Consider the following 25,519-nt stretch of genomic DNA (forward strand, 5'->3'; position numbering starts at 1 on the left):
CTTACCCAGGGTAACACAGATCCTAAGTGTCTGAAGCTGGATTTGAACTCAGGTCTTCTTGACTCCAGGCCTGGTGCTCTATCTCCTGTGTCACACAGCTGCCCTGTGAACTCTGTTGCCTTATAATAATCTTTGAATTTGAAACTGTTAATTGTGAAATGTTATAAAATAGTGACCCTTAAGGAAGATGTTTTTGTGCTTCTGGTAAAACTTCTGCTAACCTGTAGTTCTGTCATATAATATCCAAGTCCTTTGGAACCCGTGGCACCAATATAGGACTGTAGTGGGAGGGTGGAGAATAGCAGATCAGCTCTAAAACTGCTTTCCCTTCCATTTCTCTGACCCACATGCACCTTCTGTCCAATAGATAAAGACCTCTGAGAGATTGTTGGGGAAAGGGAAAAGAAACCTCCCCAAACCCTACACCAGAGGTAGTTAATATCCTACAGAAATCATGCATTTACAAATAGCACCCCAAATTTAAACCAATAAAGAGCTTGTCTCGGTACTACAGAGATTTTTGGGAAGCCAGATGAGAGAAAACTCATTTCATGAAATGAGGCAAAGGAGGGTTTGTGTTTTTGAAAATTGGTATCTTATTTTTGTTACTGAAACATTCAACTTTTAATAATTACAATCAGCTATTTTCTGTTTCAGTGAGAAATGAGTGAGATGTTGTATAGCTTAATGACTGAAAAGATCATCGCATATTCCTCCAAAACTTTTTTCACCCCCAAATCAGAACTACATTAAAATATAAAATGGACCAGTTTTTCTTTCCTTTTTCCTATCTTCTCTATCTGAGCAGTAGGAGGTGCTATGGGAATGGCCCCAAAGGCCCTAAGGCATTTTCAGATTTAATGGACTTATCAGAATGATTCTGCTATACCGTACTCTCATATGAGAAAATAGGAATTCAAACAGTTCATTTAGCTAGACTACACAGGGGGAGAAGGTAGAAAGAATCTAAGGAAATTATCTCTCAGTTAACCAGGATTATGAGTTGCCATGGTTGCCAGAGGTTACCTCCCTCCCTCACCTGATGGGTCATATGAAAGTCAAATCTTGAGTATTTATGAATCTGTATCATGTAAATGGAGAACTACAGCTTGCATAAGACACCCAATATAATTCTTAATAAGTCACAAAAGCCTGATTATTTTTAGAGAGAGAGAATTTTCAGTGTGGAAACAAAAGCATCTCTGTTTTCAATAGATAATTGTTGCTTTTACACTTTTTTGAAAAGAAAATATGGAAGGTAGAGCAAGGAATGTAATGAATCCTGTTTCTCACTCCAGTCAGTTGATAGGCAGGGAGAACATGGATCCATTATTTATGTCAGTAATTGAAGCTTCACAATTTAAGATGGTAGTTAATCAACCAGAATTCTGTTGACTTCCAATATCCAGTAACCTCTGTAAAGCTGACCAGATATATGTTACCCAGTGCTCATGTCATTGCTGCCCTTACTCTCCAACTTTTTAAAAGTGAACCCCAGGTTGATTGACCTTTTGGGAAATCTGTTAGTGTCTGTAACATAAATGAATAATAAAGTATAAATACTTTGCTTCAAAGGATTCACTTGCATTATGCAAACAACAATCTACCTGCCTCACAAGGTGATATATCAATGCTAGCTGCTGCTACTCCTTTTCCTCCTCATTGAATATGACAGATGTTAGTATCCCTGATTGACAGGTGAAGACATTGAGCAAAGAAGAGAAGTAAGGTGACTTGTTCAAGGCCAAACAGCTAGTTATTGCCCAGTTGAGGAAAAAAAAATTGTTTCTTCTGCATCCAAATCCCAAGTCCTTTTCAGAAGGCCACAGATAATATGGACTCTTCACAGTTCCCTAATTCTGAAACTCTTCAAGTCAAGCCTATAGGGTTATGATAAGATTAATGCTCAAAACAAAGCATCTTAAATCTATTTGCTTAGATCTTGTCAACTAAAATAAGACCTTTTTCAGAACAAACACACCAGGTACTTCCTGTTATTAGATAACTGTTATATTTTCAGATACTGTCTTCCAAAATATTTCTGAGTGGGAATGAGGGAGCTATACACTGAAGTTTCATTATTTTACAGTGTTAAAGAAATATCAGTAAATATCAGAAATGTCAGTAAAGCAGTTTTGAAAAAATGTTATATTAGTCCAGTAGGTTATCCGTGAATATTGGCCACACCCCTAACGATGTGATCTTTTTATACAGGAAAAAATAAACACACACTGACAAATAATATTGGTTGATTATAGGCCTTAGTCTGGTATATTTGAACCAGTTTTAGGGCAAAAGTATATGTAATATACAAAACAACAATTATGATCAGAAATGTGATGATTTCTACTTATTTTAATCATGAATTCATTCTGAGACAGTTATGTTATCAATCCTGAATTATGGAATTAAGAGACAGGTTGCTCCCACCACCCCCAAATGTACTGTATGAAGTAATATTTGTATCTGATAAATTATCTATACCTAAGAAATTTCCTTCCTATTTCCCATGGATATAATGAACTACTTTATTACATAGAGAAATGGCTGCCTATAAACAGTGTTAAATATTTTACTCAATCTGACAGTTGCACAAAGGGAGGCATTTCCCTCCCTTGTAAACTTTTATAACCTTGTAACAAAAATTTTAACCTTCTACCTTGATGCAAAAAGATTCAAACCCTTAGAGACAGATAGCATTATTGTTTAACTTTCATTGGAGGTGCTTTTGTAGAATATCAGAATGTACACAGAAAAAATAATTTGTTTTTTTTTTTGCTATATGTAAAAGATTCTAGAATAAGCACAAAAGTTGTAGTAGTAGTAATAGTAGTTGTTGTTTTGTTGTAATGATAGTGAAAAGAACTTAAAATTATATAATACTTTAAATTTGTCTCAGTGATTTTCTTACAACTTCATTGTGATGTAGGGTAATACAAGTATTTTTATTCCCATTTTACAGATAAGGAAGCTTAGACTCAGAAATGTTAAGTAACTTGCTCATAGTAACATAGAGAGTGCCAGAATCAGGATTTGAACTTAGGTTGCTTAAAATCCACCATTTTTTCTGCTTCGCCATCTGACATAGCAATACTTTTCCAGATTAATTACCCCTAAGACTGTCCTTTTGGAACAACTATATGATAGATTTAATTTGTGTGACAAGGCTATACTGGACAGAACACTTGGCAGTCAGGAGAACTGGGTTTTAGTCTTAGTCTCAGCTTCACCCCACCCCAGCCCCAGCCCAGCCAGGTGTGTAAATTGTTTGTTTGTTTGTTTGTCCTGGGCCTGGTTTTTCTCTTTTGTAAAATGAGGCAGTTGGCCAAGATAAGCTCCAGGTTTCATTTCAGCTCTAAAAGTCCACAATTCCATTCAGGTCACTGATGATTTAGAGATGAAATGCTGGCCATTTTCCCATCAAGGCCCTGAACTACACAAGGACCCAGGTCCCAGTAATTCATTGACCCCGGATAAGCCATTTGGCCCCTCTCTACAGCTCAGGTTTCTTTTCTGCCAAATGAAGATTCATTTATGTACTCTTCATGGCAATCAAGTATGATGGTAGTTGTGAAAGTATTAGGCAAAGTAGAAGGGACAGTGATGTTTATGCTGACACTGCTTGTGCAGCTTGGCCAGCACTTCTCTGGGCCTCATATTCCTCCTCTGTCAAATGAGGGAGTGAGACTTGATGACTGCTGAGATCCCTTGCAGCTCTACATTTTAGATCCTATGATGATTGTTTTTGTAAAATGACAGCAGAAACTGAATAATAGAATGGTTGTCCTCCTCAAACCCCATTTTGTGGTATAAAATTTAATAGTTCAGTACATTTTTATGAAGTTTCCCCTACATGCAAGGCCCTGTGTTCTGTGAGAATGCAGATGTGGAAAATTAAACAGTTCCTGAACTCCAAGAATCTATAATATAACGAAGGGCCTGGGCACCAACACCTATAACTATGATGTGTTTAGCAAAAAGGAGAGATTCAATCAAAATGGTAGAAGAAATTTTTTTGAAGAGGGAAAGATCGCCTTCTGCAGAGGGGAATATTAAAGGCTTTTTGGAGGAGCTGGTTTCTGAGGTAGGCCTTGAAAGCAGGAAGTATTTTGAACAGGCTGGGAGGCTGGTGGAGGGAACAGGGCAGCATTTAAGTCTGGAGAATCTCATGTTCAGGTTTTCATTTTTGTGCCTTAGATGAAGACAAAAATGCAGGTGATTTGAATTGCTTCTGTTTAATTGGAAACTGAAAGGAATCCTGTATTTGAGATTCCTCTATCCCAAGCCATGAAGCAGGGATTCTCATCTTCTAATCTTTGGAAAGTGATGGCAGAAAAAGGACCACATAATTATATCTCAAGAATCAGTATTTGACTTTTTTTTGTTTCAAATGACTGACGTTTCTAGCTGTGTTTTACAGTGATTCTGGACGTGGGAGCAGTCTCTTAGATAGAACCATTGCTGACAGACGACAGCTTAATACAATCACTTTACCAGACTTCAGCGATCCTGAGACAGGTGAGAATGAAAAGCAAAGGGGAAATATGAAGGCCAAAAGCATTTAGGGTTCCATTCTGTATAACAGTGTGAAAAGAGACCAACAAAATTGGGGTTAGACAGAAACATTTGTCATGTAAATATTTTTAGTTCTTAACTTGCATTTTCTTGAGCTTCTTTTACAAGTGTTTGTATACAATTAGGGTAGAACAGCTGGTACCTGCCCTAGCCAAGTCTTTGGGAAAAGTTCACATTCTCACTCTTTCCCTGGGAGCTAAAAAATGAACCACAAAAACATGAACAGGTCATGCTGTCACTTCCCCTGTCTCCTCCTTCCCCCCACCTCCCAACTCAGTAATCCCCCCTCCCCTTTCCTGCCCTACCAATTGTTTTTCAGGTTTTTCTCTTTTTTAGACTTCACTCTCTATAGTTTAGTTTATAATTAATTGCTCTTGATGTAAAGAACTGAAGAAGACAGTATAAATACCAAAGGCACCCCCTTGTTGAGGATTTCAAGTTCCAGACTTCAAATCCGGCCCTCTCTAAATCCAATCCTGCACATGTTCATTAGGAGCTCCTCAGGGTGTCATTCTTTGTGCAAATCCACCCTGTCGTTTGGGTTTTCCATATTTGCCTAAGTACTGTGTAGTGTAAATAGGCCTTTGCGATTTCATCCACCAAAAAGCAAGTCACATTGAAAAACTACTGACTGCTCCCTGAGGATTTGGAGACTCCACAGACTCCCCAAACAAAATGAAGTGCACTCAGATTCCAGTCCTGAAATGCCCAGGTAATGGTCTCTTGTTAGGTGTAATCCCTAACTATGCTTTTTTACCTTGTATTTTGTGGACTGGGTATAGCACTTGTGCCCTTTTTTCTTCTTGTTTTTAAGATGCAGACTCTTGGACTTTTAGAGCAGAACACACTTCCTCCTGACAGAGCCTTTTCAAATACATCCTCACAAAGAGCAGTAACTCTTGGAGAGTTCAAAGCTCATGAGCTCAGAAGGGTAAAGCCTCCCAGTTGCTGTTGGCATGGCAGTGGCAATGGCTGCTCTGGGCACCCTGGACTTCTTTTCAACAATGTGCAGTTTAACCCAGATTTACACAAATTTGATTTGCACAAATTACATTGACGCTGCTTTGGAATTCAGTTTGTTAGCATTTCTTTATCCTTGTACTGAAGCTCTAAACTGCCCCCTCTCCCCCCAAGCCTATCAGGGGTCAGAAGCAAAATCTTTGGTTAAAAATAATTGTTGAAAATTAGTTGATACAAGTGTTTTAAGGGAAAAATAAAGCTTAGAGAGTCTGGCTTAAAACTATATTCCCTCTTGGCACCTGCAACCTAGCAAACAAGCTAATGAAATGGCAGGAGCTTTTCTGTTGCCTGAATTAGCCAGTGGTTATTTGTAATGTTTGATTTGTACATCCAAGGAGGTTGAATTTCAGAAGTATAGTATCACACATGGTAAAAAGCTTCATTTTCTGGATACACAGTAATTCTCTGTCTGGGAAACAAACTGTTACCCCTTTCTTTGAAGCAGAAGGCTCTGGCCTAAAGCATATGTCAATCTCCTTCATTTCCCATTGTCTTTCAAACCCTTTAGGGCTTTTTCTACCCCCTCTTCAATATTAGGTACCTTGCAAGTGGGTTTAGGGTATGTGTAGGGGTGAGGTGCTTATACTGGAATGACTCAGGGAGACTGAGTGCCTCACAATGTGAAAGGAATAGGCGTTTCATCATGATTAACTACTGCGTGGCACAACTCTGTCATAGCAGAGAAGAGGGAAGGAATTGGGACTCATTACAGCACCTGCAATGGTTTAGACAGATCTGAAACAGCTGCTCCTGCTTCTCTTCTTCAGCTAGCTCCCTGTGAGGCAAGTCGTACTAAATTCAAGATAATTTTCCTTCTGGCCCAACTTAGAGGCAACTAGCCAAGACAGTTACATACTTGAAAGATTAGTAGTCCTTGGGGTCCTACAAACCTCTCCAAATGATGCATCACATTAAGAACAGATCATTTTTTCCTTTAAAAAAAAAAGACTGATTTTAGAAAAGAAGTTTTGACATCTATTTCGTTACTGTTCTTGCTTTTGTTTCTTATGGCATTTTCCTCCAGATATCTCAATACTTTCCCAGTTCATTTCAAACCATGAATGCCTTGCTAACCAAATGAAGTATTCCCAGTTGACTTTTTTTTTGTGTGTGTGGGGGGGGGGCAATTGGGGTTAAGTGACTTGCCCAGGGTCACACAGCTAGTAAGTGTTAAGTGTCTGAGGCCATATTTGAACTCAGGTACTCCTGAATCCAGGGCCGGTGCTCTATCTACTGCGCCACCTAGCTGCCCCTCCCAGTTGACTTTTTTTTTTTTAGTGAGGCAATTGGGGTTAAGTGACTTGCCCAGGGTCACACAGCTAGTAAGTGTTAAGTGTCTGAGGCCGGATTTGAACTCAGGTACTCCTGACTCCAGGGCCGGTGCTCTATCCACTGCGCCACCTAGCTGCCCCCCAGTTGACTTTTTTTTTTTTCCCCCAGTTGACTTTTAATGATGACTTTACCTGTAGTGCAGCAGTGTCTTCATCTCGGCACAAACCTTTTCTTTTCTCCTCCTCAGAAGCATTTTATCCCTTTATCCGGTTTTCAGCAGACACAGCTTTTAGGAACTTGGAGACTCTCATGTCTAAACTTCCCCATAGACAGACATTCAGGGAGCATTTAATGAGCTTTTTGTTGGTGAAACCCTTTTTGAGAAATCCAGTGGATGGATGAATTTTTATTAAGTAGCCACAGTGTGCCAAACACTCTACAAATAAAATTATAACAGACCCTGCCCTCAGAGTACTTATATTTTAACCCTAGTTAGGAAAATCAGAAGCCACAAAACAGAAAAATTAGCAGGCAGTCACTCTACCAAAGAATTTACTCTAAGGTTCTTTTAAATAGCAATTGTCTTTAAACATCTAGGTATTTGTTTACACTACTCAACAGAGGGGGAATAGAGAAACTTCTGGCCAAAGTAGTAGAAGTATTATTGCTTCTAGTTGAAAGTCAGTCAGAAGTAGAGATAAAACATTTCTGGAAAAAAAGACTTTTTAAGGGCACACTTTCTGTGTTCAAAAATCTTTTGTGGCTATCAAATAATAACAATAATATCAATGCTAAATAATAATAGTTAGCTTTTATAGAGTGCTTTAAGGATAACAGAATGCTTTACTGGTATTTCATTTTATCCCCACCACAACCCTGGGAGTGGGTGCTATTATTATCTCTATTTTACAGATGAGGAAACTGAGGAAAACAGAGGTTAAAATAACTTGCCCAGGGTCACACAGCTAATAAGTATCTGAATCTAGATTTGAACTCAGATCTTTCTAACTCCAGGTCCAGCTCTCTCTATCCACTGTGAAACCTAGTTAGTTGTGTGGGATTGTCCCTCAAAAAAAAAAAAAATTAAAACCCAACATTTGTCCTTCTGTTATACATTTAAATATCCCAAAGAAATATATATATATATATATATATATATGTATGTGTATGTATGTGTACATACACATATATTCATATACTATATTCATGATTATAGAGACATGTGGGTTATCCAGTTTGTGAATCCCAATATATTTTCAATTGTGGGCCTCACTATTCAGCACATACTCATTATTCCCCTCCCATTCCCAGTTTATTTGTTACTCAGAGGTGCAGGTTTATTTTAAATATGTATCTGAGCAAAAACACAACTAGGAAAGCAGACTTGAGGAGAAAAATAATTTAGAATATAATTATTTTTCAAAGGCAAATGTAAGTGCCCTAAAATATAAAAAAAAATTTTTTTTTTGCAAGGCAATGAGGGTTAAATGACTTGCCCACAGTCACACAGCTAGTAAGTGTCAAGTGTCTGAGGTCAAATTTGAACTCAGGTCCTCCTGCATCCAGGACCAGTGCTTTATCCACTGTGCTACTACCTAGCTGCCTCCTCCCCCAAATATTTTTTGAGATCAAAGGCATCTTGACCATTTAAAGATACATGTTATTGCCTGTAAAAAGTTGTTGACCCCCCCCCCACCAAAAAAAAGTTGTTGATGACTCATTGGATGCATATTTTTTTAAATTGTGTATCTGGGATTGTATATATGCATATCTTTGACCATCAGGAGAAGGAAGAATTCTTGGTACCCAAGGTCCAATTAAGTAGAAAATAACCATGATTATTGCACTTGGATGTTCATTTTATTTAGTGGAAAGGTTAAAAAGTAAAATACCAACAAATCAGTAAGATGAACCCTCTCCACTTTACCTCAGTTTTCTTCACCATCTCCCATCGTTGCAGTTAAGTGGGTCCCAGCTGACAAAAAAGAAGACTCAAATTGTGTGACAGTCTTGATTCTCTGAAGCTATGAGTCATTGTCTTTTTGTTGGAATAAGTTGGGAGCTTCCTAAAAAGAGATTTTTTTTTCAAACAAAAGTTTTCTGCCTTTTGCTTTCAAAACAGGATATGGGATATTTAGATTTATTTTTTCATGGAAAGTAATAGGTATTGTCAACTATCTATTCAAGGTAAAACATATTTTTTAAATTGGAAGAGCTTTGTCCCTTTATGGAAACACCTTGAACTGAAACCTAAAAAATCTAAACTTCATTGTTATTATTTAGTCATCAAATGAAACATGGAATTCTATGAATAGCTTCTATTCCAAATGGACCTAATGATGTAACCTCTTATCTTAGCTCAACAGTGCATTCTTCATGATGTTTACTTGCTATATCCTTGTTTTGGTAATACCTTTTGAATATAGAATCTTTATGTTTGAAATAAACTCCACATAAGTGCTTCTCAGGAAAGCTCATTTGGAATTCAACATTTAAATGACAATTTATAAGCCGAAATAACCATATAAATACAACCTGTTTTAGGCACTTTGGTCATTGGTATGTATACTTCTTCGATTGATGACCACCACCTTTCCAAGATCTCATCCTGGTAATTCTTGTCCACCACTTTTTTTTTTTTAGTAAGGCAATTGGGGTTAAGTGACTTGCCCAGGGTCACACAGCTAGTAAGTGTTAAGTGTCTGAGGCTGGATTTGAACTCAGGTACTCCTGACTCCAGGGCCGGTGCTCTATCCACTGTGCCATCTAGCTGCCCCACCACTTTCTATAAATACTCCTTAGAGAGTTATATACCCAATACACTAAACACGTACTTTAGTTCTTTTATCATCTTGTGTGCGTAAATGCGCTATTCAGATGGTCCAGCTGTTGTTTCCACTTCTTACTACATGACCTCCTTTTTCACTTATTTGTACTCTTGATGATATCCTTTATGCCACTAACCTGCTTAAAGAGAAATTTAAGAAATTGCGTTCTAATTTTGGTAATTTTTGTGGTGTTTTACAAAATTTAGAAACCAACAGCAAGTTTATCCAAGAATTAATTCTAGGGGGCAGTTAGGTGGTGCAGTGAATAAAGCACTGGCCTTGGATTCAGGAGGACCTGAGTTCAAATCCAGCCTCAGACACTTGACACTTACTAGCTGTGTGACCCTGGGCAAGTCACTTAACCCTCATTGCCCCCTCAAAAAAAAAAAAAGAATTAATTCTAAAGTTTCCTAAATTAAACCTGTTTTGTTTTTAGTGGGTCTTGTCAAGGAATTTTTCCCTGGCAAATTTCCTTTCCTTTCCTTCTATTTTATTCTCATAGATCAAACAATACAAAAACAAACACCAAAACCACAAACCCAAACCATTGTTTAAAAATCATATGTTTTCCATGCATGCTATTCTGTTGTCAAGTACTGGAATTGAATGTGTATTACATTACCTCACTTGATTTTCAGCTTTCCTTGAGTATGTTAAAATTATGTTTGTAGGTTTTCCCCATTTTGTGTATTTCTGAAGAATTGCATTGTTTTTATTTGTAGGGTTGGGGTAGTTGTTTTTGTTTTGTTTTGGTTTGGTTTTGGGTTTTTTTTTTTTTGCCTTTATCCTTTCTTTCTCTCTTGCTTTTGTAGTGTCAGATTCCTCTACCTCCTCCTCTTCTCTTTCAAGAACAGAATCTCCTCTTCATCTGTTTGTATCTACTCATCTTCCTCATTCTCATCCCAAACCTGACACTTTTGTGTGGCCCCGGGCAGCTTATTCAGTCAGTGACCCAGCCCCACACCGGAAACCCTCTCTCTGTAAAAATGTTTTTGGCATTCCTGTTCAGTTTGCTTGGTGTTTTGTTTTCTGATAATCTTTCTAACTGATAAGCCATGTTTAATGAATGTATAGGAATATTCAGAAGGTTCAGAAAGAAGAAAACCCTACCATTAAAACTTCAGGAAATTGGGAGTATGAAGAAAGACAGGGAAAGACCCAAAATCCTAGATGGCCAAATTCAGAGCTTTCCTTTGCTAATTGAAGAGAAAGGGAGTTGATAGTTCCTCTTCAGTGCTTCAGTAAACAAGAGGGAGTAGGCTGAGCACCTTTGGAAAGTTAGTGCATTAGATGCTTTTCTACATCCACTATTTCAGGTACTTTCCAAAAGTCAAGATGCAAGATACCTTTCCAGAGTCTGAATCTTTTCAGGGTTATCTTCTGAGGTTAGGGTGAGTGCAGAGTAAAGAAAATGGGAGTCAGAAGGTACAAACATAGGATCATTTAAGTCTTCAGCTTTAATTTTAGAAACATAGTTATCTTGTCAACGGTCATTTTGTTACCTCTAAGTTGCTCTTCCATTTTCAAAGAAAGAAACTGTAAGATGTTTGTTGTGAAACTGTGCAGGGAAATAGGAAAGTGAAAGGGGTGGGGGTGGGGGGGCTAAGGAGGGAGAGGTGTATGTGAGAGGAAATAATATTTCTCTAGCTCCATTATATGTCAGTCACTGTGCCAAGCACTTTTTACAAATATGATTCTCACAACAACCCTGAGAGGTAGATGCTATTATTATCCTCATTTTATAGTGAAGGAAACTGAGGAAAACAAAGTTTAAGTGACTTGCCCAGGGTCACACAGCAAGTAGCTATCTGAGATTAGCTTTGAACTCTTCTTCATTCCAGGCCCAGCACTCTGAGCCATCACCCGCCTCTAAATGATTCAGTGTTCTAGTTTAATCTTGCTTAAATTGATGTTGAAATAAAAGAAAAATTTGAGCTAGACAAGGAACTATCCATTAGGAAAGCTACCTGTGGATTAAAATGAGATGCTTTGGGTGGTGATTTATCATTATACATAGCCGTATAAGGGTATAACATTCTCATTAGTTCAATTTGTCCAAGTTTCCTTTCACCTATTTTTTTTTTTAACTGTTCATTCACACTATTATTGAAGAATTTCATTGCAGGATCCACAATGCACAACTATTTCTTATTCCCATCTTTAAGATGTGTACTGAATTGAAGATTCTTAGAGGTAACTAATGCCTCAGTAGTAGAGAATTATTTTCTCTAAAGCAGGGGAATCTATTTTCTGTCTTCTGAATGGTTAACGCATTATATTATTCCATACACACACAAAGTGAAGAAATAAAACTCTTATCTAAATAGTTCAAGAAACCCATTTGCTTCAATTATCTATTTTAAGTGTTTGGAAAGTCTCTGATGGAGATGCCTCAAAAAATATTTGTAGTCCTTTCATATAATTTTTTACTTTACATTTTGTGTCTCTTAATTCACTGATGAAGGGGAAAAAGCCAATAGTATTTTTTATGTATACATGGATGTGTGTATGTATATGTGTGTGTATTTGTTTAAATGAAGTTCTTAAGGCAAATCTCTTAATTTCCTCCCAAAAAATCAATTTTTACAGAATTAGCTTAGTTCAACCATGATCCCAAATGAAAACTAGATTTTACTATGTCTGATGTACTTCATCATCCCTCCATTTATCATAAACTTCATTAAAATCATCTAGTAAATAGGTATGGAGGAGAAAACATGTTAGAGGGTACCCAGAGAAGCTTTTTGTTTCCCCATAACTTGGGAGTTCTGAAGTTGTGCTTTTCCTTTAGATACTTGACAACAGATTAATGACTAAATTGTTATAGTATTGAACTTCCTCTAGACTTTTTGTTCATTGTGGCACCCTGTATATCCAGAGCAGTGCTCAAATATTTGTTATTTTCGTGGAGCTGTCGGAGTCATTCCTTGAGGGATATCTAACCACTGACAAGGAGATGTGTTAGCAAAGCACTGGGCTTCTAAGACTTAGGGTTTTTGTTTTTTGTTTGTTTGCTTGCCTGTTTTCTTGTTTTAAGACATTTGGGGTGGAATGAACGTCTTTTTTCTAGATTACATGTTGAAATGCAGTGTCTTCACTGTAAACACCTGATAGCAGTTGAGTCACTAAGTCTTTCTTTCAGGATAAACAGGTTTTCCAGGTTCAAAGTTTTATGGTGATTTTTTTTCTATTTTGACTTTATAGAAAGAATTTGCTTGACACTTGTGAATACTGGCCCATGAATGGAGCCTACTTGGAAGATTTAAGACGTGTTTTTACTTTTGCTTTTGTTATTCCCTTGAGAATTTCTTTTCCTGGAAACCATATTCATTTTGTGAATTGGTCAGTATCATGGGAACTTTTTAACTGGGAGGGAAATGTACAACAGCTTTTCTTTAGTTAAAACAAGAAATGTGTTAGAAAAATACAGAGGGCACTGCTTATTTTAAAATCTTGATTCAAAACAAGACTTAACAGTTGGAAGGTTATCAGAAATTGATTTGCTTTCTTGTTTTTAATTTAATCGTTTTGTTTTTAATTTGTGGTTTGATTTGTTATTTCAAGGCAACTCTCCAGAAGCATACGTTCATGGTTTTTCTTCCCTTTTTTCAGTTAGTAAGTAGCTTACAGATCTATTAACCTTTCTTAGGCCTCCTTTCCTCCTTCCCATAATCACGCCTCCCTCCTTCACCACAGAATGTCTCTTTCTATTGTGGTTGTTGGGTTGTGGGCAGTTGACATAGTGTGTAAAGCAAGGCTGGAGCATGTTTGGCTATCTGGTCACCCCAAGGGCTGTTTTATTACAAGATGTGAAAGCACTCATCTCTTGCTTAAGTTTAATTATTGAAGAGGCAGTATTCTCTTGTCAAGGACTACAAAGAAGCATATTAAGGTAAAGAGTAGACAGTTTGGTTTATTGGGAAGGGCACTGGTCTGGAAGTCTAATGCCTGTGGTCAAGTTATTTCATTCCAATGAGTTTCAGGTTTCTTCTTGTCGAAAATTAAGGTGTTGGATTAAATTATCTTAAAAATCCCTTGGCTCTAAATTTTTATTCTCATCACAGAGAAATGGAATGTAATTTTTACTATGTCTGCTGGATCCTGGAGGTGACTAAGCAGCCTCGTCAGGTGTAAGTGGGTGTATTAGGGGAGATATTAATTCTTTGAAACCATTGGGGTGGTGTTTAGCACTCTAGTGCATCCTCATGGCCTGCAGTAACAAATGCAACTCTAAAGTACCCAGGGAGTTGTTGTCTCACCTGTGACATTATGGTGCCTTTACTTTCACTTAAAGCATGAAAATCTGTACTTAGAAAAAGAGATATTTCTGAAGTTATGAAATGATTATTCTCCCTAAAAAGAGACTCTTTGTGATAGAAGAGGATTCACTTCTAGGTTTTCTTTCATCATTCATTCAGCAAACATTTATTAAGCAGCAGAAGTACTAGACTCCCTTAAATATTGAGCTTTCTTGGTATACCTAAATACCTAATCTTTAAAATTCAATTTAACTTGCAAGTTTCCAGAAATATATAATATGAAGCAGTCTATTTGATTTTAAGGGTACTTGATTATTTTCTAATAATTACTGTCCTTTTATTCCTGAAGTTCTTGGGCTAAGAAAACACCGGGTAAAAGTTTACTGAGAATAAGGTTCTTGGGTCAATTTTTGCATACCATTGATTCTAGTGAAACCACTGCCCTCCTCATGAAACTTGTCATTGTCAATGAAATAATCATTTTTTAAGAATGAACAGCCCAAGAAGGGAAAGAGAAAAACAGATCAATAGTAGAATAAATCACGGCCCAAGATAAAATTGAGAAGCTAAAAGCAAGAGGACATTAATTTTCCTCTTTCCACTATGATTAACATTTTCTTATTGACTTGCCTTTTTATAAATGCAGCATTAGTTGTGATAAAAACACAACTAATAAATCAGTTGTATTTGCTTGTATGAGCGTGCTAAATGCAATAGTTTGTCTTTTTTAAATTCAAGTATAAAATTATTCCTGGATCTAAAAATTGTACTTTAGTAACAATCCCAATTCTGGCCTGGTAACTTTTCTATTCTTTTCATATATTACATTTTGAATAGTTAAGTATCTTTGTATCCCTTTCCCAATGCCTAGAAAAAGGCCTTTCACTTATTAGGCACTCAAGAAATATCTGTTGAATGAATGAATGAATGAATGAATGAATGAATGAATGAATGAATGAATGAATATTAAATTCTGCACAGCATCTTTCAAATGCAATACTTTTCCCTCCATCAAAATCTCAAATAAGTTTTACTGGAGGATGAGATGTTAATATTCCTTTTGCTACCAATAACAGCTTACTTTCCCCCAGTATGTTTGGTTTATAAGGTGCTTTCCTCACAACCTATGAGGTATGTCAGATAAGTATTATTATTAGCAACATCACAGTTTAAGAAATTCTGAAGCTCAGAGAGGTGAGAAGGATTGCCCCACTCATGCCAGTAGCAAGAGATGGGTCCGGGATTTAAACTCAGGCCTTCTGATGCCAGGATCAGTGTTCTCTCTATTGGTTTAGGTTACTTTTCCATCCACATAAGCACATTTCATATGTTCATAAGATGACATATGAATCTACAATAAACAGAACCCAAAGTATAAGTTGACCTCTGGGTTAGAAACCTTTAGTCAGGAATTAGTCTTTCTTTGTTATTTTTTTAAATCCAGAAAAAGGGAGGAGGGGACAACAAAAACCAAAACCTGCTCTCTTGTTCTTGTAGAGAAGAGTAATATGAACAGGAGAAAGGAGCTGTCCAGGTCCAAAGACAAAGCCGTATGAATCTTTAGCGTGGAATATTTGTGTGTAAATGGAAGCATCTGCCCATTGTAGTCCTATAGACGATACTGTCTCTTTTAGTGCATAAAGCCCGTGTTGGCAGCTCATTTATACATAACTGATTTTCCTGCATGTTTTCTGAATGGCTTGGTTAAATGCTTTGCTGTTTGACACTAGCACATCAGAAATTTGAAGCATGGTCCCTTTTGCCCTGCATGGTTTTAGTGATATCCAGATCTCTTCCTTCTCTCAATGGGATAATTTCTTGAAACTTAACTTTAAAAACATTTTCACTTTCCAGGAGGAGAGAGAACCTGAAGGTTCAAATTGAATTGTGCATTTGACATGCTGTAGTTATTTGGAAATCATGATCTCCTAAGGTTTGGGTCCATGGGTTTGATCACTCTTGTTGACTTAGTTATGTCCATTGACATCATGTTAAAAAGAAGAAGCCATAATAGCCACTGACCAAGAGAACATCATGATCAGATTCATCATCATGACAAACCTGGTTGCTCTCTTGAGCTAGTACATTTCTCATAAATGCCAGTAAATATACTAAAAGACCAGACCTATCCTTGAACCCTGTGGGTCCTCTGTGATTGCTACTCAGATTATGAGGTGTTGGACTCTTTCTGAATTAGAGACCTAAGACATGTAGGCTGCTGAAGCAGCATAAGATGATTTTGTAGTGATTAAATATAATGCCCCCATCCCCACCTCTACAATGTTCCCTCCTCATAAACCTTGCCTGGGTCCTGGAATATAGAGGGTATTTCTGTCCTATCCTCTCAGTAGAAACCAGCACAAAACCAGAAGGTCCTGAATAAGAAAAAGGCACCCATATTAACTTGGGACTAAAGCGTGGAAGGATACCAACCTCTTATTTGGGGAGTGAGGCTTCTCTTGGATACAAACAATGGCCCCTTAGTCCTCTCATTCCTTTTTTCATGTCTGATTTTAGTCCTTGAGGTAGGTTGCAGGTGTGATAACTGAAAGTCATTAAATCATCTGCTAGTGTATCACAGGACTGATATGATTTAGTTCTCAAGCATGGTATTAAGAACCAGAAATTCCTTGCTTTTTAAAAACCAAATGTTCTGATCAAAGCTGGCTGACAGTGCTGAGTCATTCTTACTGTTATTTAATATTCAACGACATTAAGAAATGAAGCCGCCTTTTCTTTTTGAATTGTATTAGGCCATACCTTTGCAGAAATGGGAAACTATTGATAGGTGATGTTTGAGCATTTGAGGGCTAGGGAGACTGCAGGGCTGTAATGCTGTTTTTATATTTCCAGTAATGTAGCTATTAAAAGTGGGGCTCTGATCCCTAAGTAAGATGAAAAAGACATTTGTAACAAATGCACAAGCAGGACATGAGGATGTATGTCCACATGCTTACTCCCTTCTCGTGTATAGACACATGACAGTTCACATAGTCTTTCAGATGCCATGAAACGAGCCCAAACCCAGATTCTCAGGTATAATAATAGATGATCTGCCAGTGGAATTGTTCTCTTTATTCATGACACAAAGAGACATCATGGCTTAGTGGGTAGAGAGCTGACCTCAAAGCCAGGAAGAACTGAGTTCAAGTTCTCCCTCTGACCTTTAGTGGATGTGTCACCCTGGGCGAGTTACTAAGCTTTTCAGTGTTCAAGGAAGCTCTCTAAGACCTATAAATGACAGAGAAAGTTCTGGCCCACATTACTAAAGAGAGTTTCATCATTGATAGTTCCTATACAAGTAAAATCACAAGTCTAGTTCCTGTCCCTACTAACTCTTAAAAACATACTTGGATTTTTAAAAAATCAATACTCAGGCAATAGAGTAATAGTAGAAAGGATATTTGGAGTTGCTATAATGACCTTGAATGTATCTTTTAAATTCCAGAGCCCTTACTCCCCTATCTACAAAATGGGGCAGTTCTGTTTGCACTGCTTACATCACAAAGATATTGTGGTTAGGGTAATTTGCAAACCTTAAAAGTCTGTGGAAATCTGAGCTTTATTATGTTCACCACTTTGACCTGTACATTGAAATTATTCTATGGATGAAATTGAAATTCTGTTCATTTTATAAATGCTAAAAATAGAAGGGGGGAAAGCATTGTAGCTACAGAACTCACTTAATGTTATCAGAAAAACCAACATGATAATTATGGTACGCAGGTGGGTCATTTATAAACAGACTTGATGGTAGAGATTTTTGCCCTAATTTGTAGTGTAGGATGGGAACTTTGGGAGAAAAACACTGAATTCTTGGAATATAGTATTGTTTTTTTTCCTTGTCCTTGTACTTACACTGACCAGTAGGCAGGTCACTTTTCCTCTAGACCCTTCAGGATGTCAGTAGAAATTCTTCCTCTACTTTTTTCCGAACCAGTTGGTTTTTCCCCCCCTTCATTTACCATGATGGTAGTCCAGAGAGAATTACTTGATGAAAGCCCTAATTATTCCAGGGAATGGCACTGATAATTCAGTAGGTGGCACTCTTCCTCCAAATCAGAATTTGTGTCACTATGAGCCTAGACTGAAAAGGAACCTTGGGTATTTGGGGGAGGAAGAGAGGACTGCATTTCCCACAAAACAGAGATCCTCAGCATTCCTGCTCAGTGGTATTTCGTGAGCATCCTCCCCTCCTGTCCAAAATTGGCAATTTAACCAGAGAGACCTCTGCCAAATTTCAGTTTGTTCTCATCTACCTGCATCAACTTACAGTTCCACTCATTACAGCAGCCGTTTTTTCCCCTTTTCAAACCTATTGTGTAACATTGCATTAGGTTATGTATACTGACATCACTCAGTCTGCAAGAGGAGTGGGGAGGGAGGACAGGACCAGCTGTCAAACAGCACCCAGGCTGCTACTTGCTATAAAGATAGGCGCTTCTCAAATTAGTAAGGTAAATAATAGATGATCTTCATCCAAGTCATTTTCCATGGCTAACCTGTTGAACCTAGAGGATTTAGAAGCAACTGAACTTGGAGTGCCTTTTTCTATAGAACCCTATGGTTAACTGGCACTATTAAATGGGAATAGGTCTTCTGGCAATTAGGGGAACTCTGAACTTAGCAATCGGGACACTATAGCTTATCTCTTACTAGGAGAGTTATAGAATGATAGATCTGGTCTATTTTTAGCTCAGAGTTTTAAAAAATGATTGAACTGGAAGGGACCTTAGAGATCTTTTAGCCTTTATCCTATAGACAAGAAAACTAAGGACTAGGAGGTGGTCTTGTGGGGAAATGACTTGCCCAAGGTCACACAGATTATAGCATCATAGAGTCCAACACCCTCATTTTACAGATTGAGGAAACTGAGGATGCCCAGAGAAGTTAAGTCACTTGTGCAAGATCATACTAGGAGTGAGGTTTTGAGACAAGATTCAAAGGCAGGTTTTCCATCGTGCCACCTGGCTGCCCACCTGTAGCATCGCCTCTCGTGGTACTTTCTGACTCCCACTGTCAGGTCAGCTGGCTAACTAAAGAAACATCCCCTGGGGTTCTTGGCATGACTCTGAGGGTTTAGGGGGTTGGGGCTTATAGTGCTGTCAATCACAAGTTGCTATTGATTTTAAATCAGCTAGAATTGGTTAATTACCTTTTAGATGGTATAGTAAGTATAGGTAGTACAAAAGCATTTCCTAGAACTCTAGGATGAAGTTTCCCATAAGTACATACAGAGTATAGGGGTGAGTGGAATCAATCTTAGAGAGCACATGGGGAACTCATAGTATATATCTGAGACAGAACTTGAACCCAGGTCTGTTCTGCCCTCTAGCAGAGCTACTTCTCTTTAAGACATTCCTCCTTTAACATGGAGAAATTTAGTGGTGAAGAGGAGAACAAGTATTTTTACATCAAGTAGTAAGGTGTGTATATCTGTTAGTGTTATGTGTGTGTTATGTTGTTTGTTTCTTTGGAGTTATTTTCCCCCTTCTCAACATACTTCCTGTGTGCGAGGCACTGTTCTATACTCTCAGAATGCAGAGTCAGAACAAGAATTGTCCCTTCCCTCAAGGAGTTTACATTCTACTTGGGGGATGCAGCTCATGCACAAATCTGTAGAAAATAAGGTAATTTGAGGAAGGCAAGAATGCTGACAACTGGAGAAATGCAAGGAGTTTTCAGAGGGGATGTGGAGGTTGAGCTGAGCCTTAAAAGAAGCTAAAGAGTCTGAATATTGGAGATATCAGTCAGTACATTTGTGGCATGACTAGATTTTTTTATTAAAAAAATATACACATATCCATATATACACACATATATTCTGAACTTGATAAACACCAACAAATATGAGACCTCCCATGTGTAAAGAAACATATAAAAAGAGGATTGCATGTGAAATCATAAATATCAGGTATGGCTTTATTTTAGTAAAACGTGAATATAGTTGATGTTAATAGGAGAACACTGTCATTACCATTCACAGAAGTAATAGGCATTTGATTACCTGCAGTGTTTCATTGCATAATCCAAAACACAGAGGCTCTGCCTTCAGAGAATTTGCATATTGGATCATTGACTTGAGGAGCAAGTGTCCATTTAGAGCAATACTGTTGCTGTCATATCGTTGTTAATCCAAATAAATATTGCCACAATTTCCTTTTCTTTATTTTGTTAGATTACTTTAACAGAATGAGAAACACACACATACCCTTGGCCAGCATCTACTAAGTGCTTTAAACAGTATGCCACAGACATCTAGATCATTAGTACTGACTAATACTTGTCCTTTAGAGACCTGAGTATCTTTGAGTGCATGAAGTCTTGTGTCCTCTGAGCAGTGGATATACATATACAGAAAGCTATTGAGACAGCATTCCCTAAGAAAACAAAATAGAAATACTGAAATAAGTAGGTACTTTCCTTGAAGTGCATACATTGAAATCTCTATCTGTTGAATGTACCCAAGTATCTGTGTCACACTCATATTTACCTGTTAGTAAATGTGTCTAAAATATGGCTAATATCTCCATTATTCAGAGAGGTATGACCTAGGTTAGCATTAGAAGACCAAATAGAACTTGTATATTAGTGCTTTCAGCATATGGGAACTAAGCCCAGTTAAGAAGCTCTCTCTCTCTCTCTCTCTCTCTCTCTCTTTCTTTCTTTCTTTCTTTCTTTCTTTCTTTCTTTCTTTCTTTCTTTCTTTCTTTCTTTCTTTCTTTCTTTCTCTCTCTCTTTCTCTCTCTCTCTCTCTCTCTCTCTCTCTCTCTCTCTCTCTCTCTCTCTCTCTCTCTCTCATCTCCATCTTTTTTGCTAATTGTTATCTGGAATTTGGATTTTATTTATGCCCATGATGGACTGAGTTTAGTTGGCTTATTGACACATAGGTAACACACTTTTGTGTATATAATTAGTGGATATCGTTGCCAGTTCATCATGGATTAAAATCAGCAGCAACAACAAAGAGGACCTAAATTACATTCCCTGACAACTAAACATAGTTTTCTCAGAAAATCAATGGTAAAGCCTGATAGAAAATGGTTAGAAACCTCACAGTTTTGGGAAAGGACTTTCCTGGGCTTTGTCTACCAAAAGAAAGGATAAGATAGAATAGAATGAGTGAGCTCTAACTGGCAGATGTCTCCAGTTTTTCCTTGAGTGACTATTAAGTGGTTGTTGCTTCATGGTTGTCTTTCTATGCATTGGAAAGCAAGCAAGCTTGGTAATTAAAGCAATTATCATCAACTCCCAAATTTATACATATAGGATAGATAGTTTAGTGCTTAAGATCCTCAGAAAACTCACATAAATAGAATAGACCATAGGATTACAAAATTAAGGAAAACCTGCATAAAATATTTTATCATAAACTAGTAACTAGCATAAAAGACTATTCATAATCAAATAAATTTCTAAAATAAGCTCCAAGATTTTAATAAACCCTTAAGTATTTTAGTAAAGTAGAACCAGGTTAGTAATCAGAAGCCAGTTAAAATGTGTTCCTCTTCTCTTTGTATATTTCTCTGAAGATCCAAATACCTTGGATTTTCTTTTTTCGCGTGTGTGTGCATGTGTGTTTGTATATACGTATGTTTGTGTGCACAGAGAAATAGTTGTAGTCACTCAATACCTATACAATTCTGGTTCTGCTGCTCCCACTTTGTATAATTTCAGACAACTTTTGCCATATTCCTTATAGTTTTTATGGCACTTTAATATCCTATTACATGAATATACTATAATTTATTCAGCTATTTTCCATCCATTGAATGTATAGAATGTTTCTAGTTGCTGTTTCTCATAAAACAGCTAAGTATATTTTTGTATAGACAAGTCCTGTTGTTCCTTTTTCTAATATATTTAGGAAATTTTAACAGTAGGGTCAAAATATATGATCTGGTCTTTTACTTTTGTATTGTTATCTCTCTATATATTTTAAATTTAGCAGAATTTTTTCTGATTCAAATAATTTTCCTCATCTTATATTTTTCTTGCTTAAAAGAATATTGATGCCCTAGACCTAAATAAGCCATATATTAAGGAAAATTGTACAAGTATATATATATTTTATTCCTCCCTGACCCCCTGCTCCTTTCCCTCTCCTTTCTTATCCTTCTGGAAGTGCATTAGCCACTTACAGGCTCTGTTCCATTGTTAATTGGCACAAAAACTTTGACCTGTTCATTTTCTGACCTATGACAGTTCATCCCTCCTTTGGCAGGCTGATGACCTTCCACTCTTGGAGGCTCACTGTATTGGTGCCAGGTTCAGTGTGGATACCACATCAGCTTTAGCCATTCTGCAGCACAGAATTCCCCAATATTGAGGGGTCTACTAGCCTCTGCTTCCCTAGTAGCATGGAGTACAGGGTTGTACCAACATGCTTGTCAATAGCTACATTTAGAGCAATACTAAGGCATATTGAATACTACATATGATATGACCTGAAAAATTCCAGAGTGCTGAATTTTAATGGGGTAGCTTGTACCTTGGGAGAGAATCTGACTTTCTTAGTAGTAATCAAATAGACATCTCTTCTTAGACACACACACACACACACACACACACACACACACACACACACACACACACACACACACACACACATCCACAAATCTTCAACCTTGAAAATTGATAAAGGCTGACATTTAAATTGACATTTAAGGTTTGCAACGTGCTTTATTTATATTATCTAATTTGATCTTTACAACAACCATAGGAGGGTTTTTATAGATAGGGAAACTAGGGTTCATAGAAGTTAAGTGACTTGCCCATGGTCACACAGGCAGGATTTGAACCCAGGTCTATCTAATGTCCCGGTCCAGTACTCCATTCACTGTGCCATATTGCCCCTCAAAACTATAAATTAAGAGCTAGAGGGGAATTTAGAGGCCATCAATTCTAACCTCTTCATTTTACAGATGGGAAAACACATAGAAAGACCACGTGATTTGCCCAGAATCAAACAGGTAGTGTCCAAGGCTAGTTAAATTAGCCCTGAGATTTAAAAAATTAATTATTAAATATTGCTAATATTTTTAAATTTGGCAGAGTTGAAAATTATTCTCTGCATTCTAAAACTATTTTTTCCATAGTCAGGTAACAGAGACAAAGGTTTGTTCAGTTCAGCAATCCTGTATTTGGTGTCATTTTCCAATTATATTTCAATACTTAAAGGGTCTGTGGTTTCAGGAGTTTAAGTACTCACATCACCAGTGTGTATCAGATAATTTCAAGTGGATGCCTTTCATGAGTTACTGTGGCCAAAAGAATTTATTACATGATGATGATTTTGAGGGCAAACCCACATTGTGGTGGTTTGTCAGTTGGGTCTCAGTAAAATGGATGAAGGAAAATCATCCTTATCCAGGAGCAAAGAGAAATCATTGGAATTCCTGATCATTAATAGTTTAACTTGAGACAAATTAGCCATTTTGTTTTCTATCTGATTATTCCTTTGAATAGAAAACATTTTCATTTCACTGCTTTTCATTAACCAGTATCATGGGCAGTACAACTTAACTGTATTTTCTGAGCTGGATCACTCTCTGAGCCCTTATATTTTTGTTCTAACTCTTCCCGCTACCCCCACCCCCATCTATTATTAGCCTTAATAATAGTCATTTGATTGTACACAGTGCAAAAAGCATTGCTGTTCATAGCATTTAAGCCAAACCATATAATGCAAGGCCTAGAGCAGAGGCCTTGCCCAACCTCCTAGCTGCAGGCTGGCCAAGTGAATGTAGACTTTTAGTTTCTGGAAATTAGGAGTTATTAGTGAGTTCTTAAGGGAGTAGCTGCCTCAGATACACCACACTGGTATTGTAGATACTTCTTAATATTATAGATATTCAATAATTGCAACTATTATTAATGCCAGAAAATTCTGTTCTCGGTGACTCACGGGTATTTATTTTGTGATAAGTTGTACGTATTCCACGAAAGGCTTAAAACCTCTTGTGAAGAGTAATACTGAATAGGCACAATTTCTAGGCCTTGTGCAGGGTGCACAAAATGCTCTATCCCAGCTTTGATTTCAGAAATGGCAAGCAAGTCTACTTTAGCCAGTGGAAAGATCCCTGGATTTCTATTCAGGAAACCTGGGCTCAAATGCTAACTACTTTCCAGTCTGCATGTCTTTGTGGCAAGCCCCTTCCCATCCCTTTGATCCTCAGATTCTTCATCTCAAAAATGAGAGGGAGTTATCTTTAAATCCAATAATTCTGTGATGAGTCTTTGCAAGTACAGTTTCTTGGGGTGGTTGCTTCTCCCTGGTACATTTCTATGGAGACCAGAAGGATAAAGGCCAAACTTCAAAATTAAGTTTAACAATTGCTGAGAACTTTTTTTTTCTTAGAAAAGGTTACACCAGTGTACACAGGGAGGGGTGGGTTTGTTGGAATTTGTTTACTCTTGTGATTTTTTTAAAACATATTTTCACAGGTTCAGTTCATGCCACCTCCATAGCAGCCTCCAGAGTGGAACAGGCCCTTTCAGAAGTGGCTTCATCTTTGCAGAGTAGTGCCCCTAAGCAAGGGCCCTTACACCCCTGGATGACCCTGGCCCAGATTTGGCTTCATGCAGGTAAGATGATGAAAGTCGAATTGCACCCTCCCCACTTCTCTGCCATAGGTGTAGAGTCATCTGGCAATCTTGTTTTTGGCAGGTGCACCAAATACGTAAATAGTGCCATAGTAAGTTGAAAAGGGGTATCACTTCTGATTCGGGGTATAGAGGAAAAAGTCCTGCCTCTGGAGTCAGAGGACTTAAGATTCACATCTCACTTCAGGGGTGTGACCTTGGAAAAGTCACTTAACCTACATGAGCTTCAGTTTCTTCATCTGTAAAATGATGGGGTTGGAGTAGAGGGTTTCTGGTCCCTTCCTACTCTATATCTGTCATGTAGAGCAGGGCTTTTATTTTTGTTTGAGAAATCTGAACATCATTTATGTGATATTGTTAATAATAACCTACATTTGTAAAATTGATTTTGTTGGGGTTTTTAAGAACATCAAAAGTTAGAGAAATAAAAACATTACATTTTAGTTCTCTTGCTTAAAATCAGCATCTTTGACTTACAACGCATTTGTTTTTTTACTACTTGTGGAAAATGAATGATTCGATGGACATATGAAGTACTTGAATAGCCTCAGGCACTCTTGAACTCTGGATGGGTGCTAATTATCGAATTGGGGATTATCTAGAACCTTTGCTCCTCTTCCCTTCTGTTTGAGTTATTTATCTCCCTGGTCCCTGTTTCACCTCTGGGAGTTTTTGGACTGATGCTTCTTCCTCTTTACATCCATCTGGGAGTTTTGTTTTATTTTGATTGAGACAGAAGTCTCCCTTAATCCTGCTCTACCCTTTTCTCCTTTCTACCAAATTTTGCTCCTAAGGTAAAGATATGAGGATCAGTCTGCTGAGATCACTGAAGCTAGACATTTATTATTAGATTCATTAAGAAACACAAGCACACAATTAAAAAAAAACCATTAATGGTGTCTTCTGGCTACAGAATATGAAGTCTTTGTTTCTCTTCATCATCAGCCTCTTTATAGTATC

General features: G+C 37.5%; 1 protein-coding gene across 1 annotated transcript in view; it reads left to right on the top strand.

Moving 5' to 3' along the window:
• The window catches only part of TTC7B (tetratricopeptide repeat domain 7B), a 334,803-nt gene that overhangs the window by 221,412 nt on the left and 87,872 nt on the right, over positions 1-25,519 (top strand). The window contains 4 exon segments of the mRNA XM_043985520.1: positions 4,421-4,518; positions 10,508-10,675; positions 13,260-13,310; positions 24,401-24,541. Coding sequence (XP_043841455.1) covers positions 4,421-4,518; positions 10,508-10,675; positions 13,260-13,310; positions 24,401-24,541 — 458 coding nt within the window.

The sequence above is a fragment of the Dromiciops gliroides genome, chromosome 2, assembly GCF_019393635.1.
Source record: "Dromiciops gliroides isolate mDroGli1 chromosome 2, mDroGli1.pri, whole genome shotgun sequence".
Lineage (NCBI taxonomy): Eukaryota > Metazoa > Chordata > Mammalia > Microbiotheria > Microbiotheriidae > Dromiciops > Dromiciops gliroides.